The sequence below is a fragment of the Plasmodium reichenowi genome, chromosome 12 (assembly GCF_001601855.1).
Source record: "Plasmodium reichenowi strain SY57 chromosome 12, whole genome shotgun sequence".
Taxonomy (NCBI): domain Eukaryota; phylum Apicomplexa; class Aconoidasida; order Haemosporida; family Plasmodiidae; genus Plasmodium; species Plasmodium reichenowi.
Window position 1 is genome coordinate 1,122,670 of NC_033657.1, and position 1,300 is coordinate 1,123,969.

General features: G+C 15.8%; 1 protein-coding gene across 1 annotated transcript in view; it reads right to left on the reverse strand.

Moving 5' to 3' along the window:
- Positions 1-195: 195 nt before the first annotated feature.
- Positions 196-1,300, reverse strand: part of PRSY57_1229200 (hypothetical protein) — a gene marked incomplete at both ends in the record, with an annotated part of 2,360 nt that continues 1,255 nt past the window's right edge. The window contains 4 exons of the mRNA XM_020115070.1: positions 196-510; positions 600-683; positions 895-972; positions 1,063-1,206. Coding sequence (XP_019970222.1) covers positions 196-510; positions 600-683; positions 895-972; positions 1,063-1,206 — 621 coding nt within the window. Of the gene's footprint in view, positions 511-599; positions 684-894; positions 973-1,062 lie in introns of the transcript that reaches the window.

Below are 1,300 nucleotides of genomic sequence, written 5' to 3' on the forward strand. Positions count from 1 at the left end.
TTTTATATATTTTTTTTTTTTTTATTTAAAAATAAATTTTAATAAAAATAAAAAAAAAAAAAAAAAAAAAAAAAAATATATATATATATATATATATATATATATATATTTAAATATGTGTGATATTTAGGTAAAAGAGAGCATTTTGATAAAAATGAAATATATATATATATATATATATATTTTTTTTTTTTTTTATGTTGATTTATTTATTTCGTTGCTTTTTTTTATTTTTTGGTAAGAATTGACATAATCAATTTCTTGTGGTGCATTTTCAATTTGGAGCATTTTATTTTTTGACATGAAAAAATCATTTTTCATTGATATCTCTAAATAATCATTCCAAGGATAATTCTTATAAAAATTATATATGTTCAAATTATCTTCCATTAAACTTTTATTAAAAAAATTTATCTTTTCGTTATCATGATAAATTATTTCGCTTAAATTGGTGATATTATTTGCCATGTATTGATATTCCCCTTCCATTTTATTTATGTCTTCTTTTTCCTAGTTATACAAAATAAAGTAAAATAAAATAAATACACACATTTATATTTATATGTAAATATAAATAATGTCATCGGATAAAATATAACCTTCATAATAGAACATATCACATTTTGATACATATATTTAATGTCTTCAAAAAAGGTAACTTCTTCTTTAAGTAAATATAACATCTAACAAAATGTAATATATAAAATAAATGTATAAATAAATATATAAATATAAATATAAATATATATATATATATATATATATATATGTTTTTTTTTTGGCTTATATTTTATTTTTAATAATTTATATTGAAAGTTATTCATATTTAAAAATGCGTATGTCATATTTAAAGTTTTTAAAATATAAAGACTTCATATTATTTTTTATTATTACATTTTTTTCAACAGCATCATCATGATTTATATAATGTTTATAGATGGCATGTTTTTTATATATAAGAACTTCTTCATCCTATACAAATGAAATATATATATATATATATATATATATATATATGTATATGTTCCACTTTTCCCTTTATATTATTATTTTTAATAGCACCTCTTCTATATCTTCATTATATCGTATACATTTATCATACACTTCACACGTATTACTTATTTTGTTATAGTTATTGTAAAAAACGAATATTATTTTTCTTTCGGGTATTAAAAATACTTTCTTCTTTACTCCATTGTCAACATGCTTAAATTAAAAATAAAATATACATTTTTAAAATATAAAAAGTAAAACTATAATAAATAAATAAATAAATATATATATATATATATATATATAT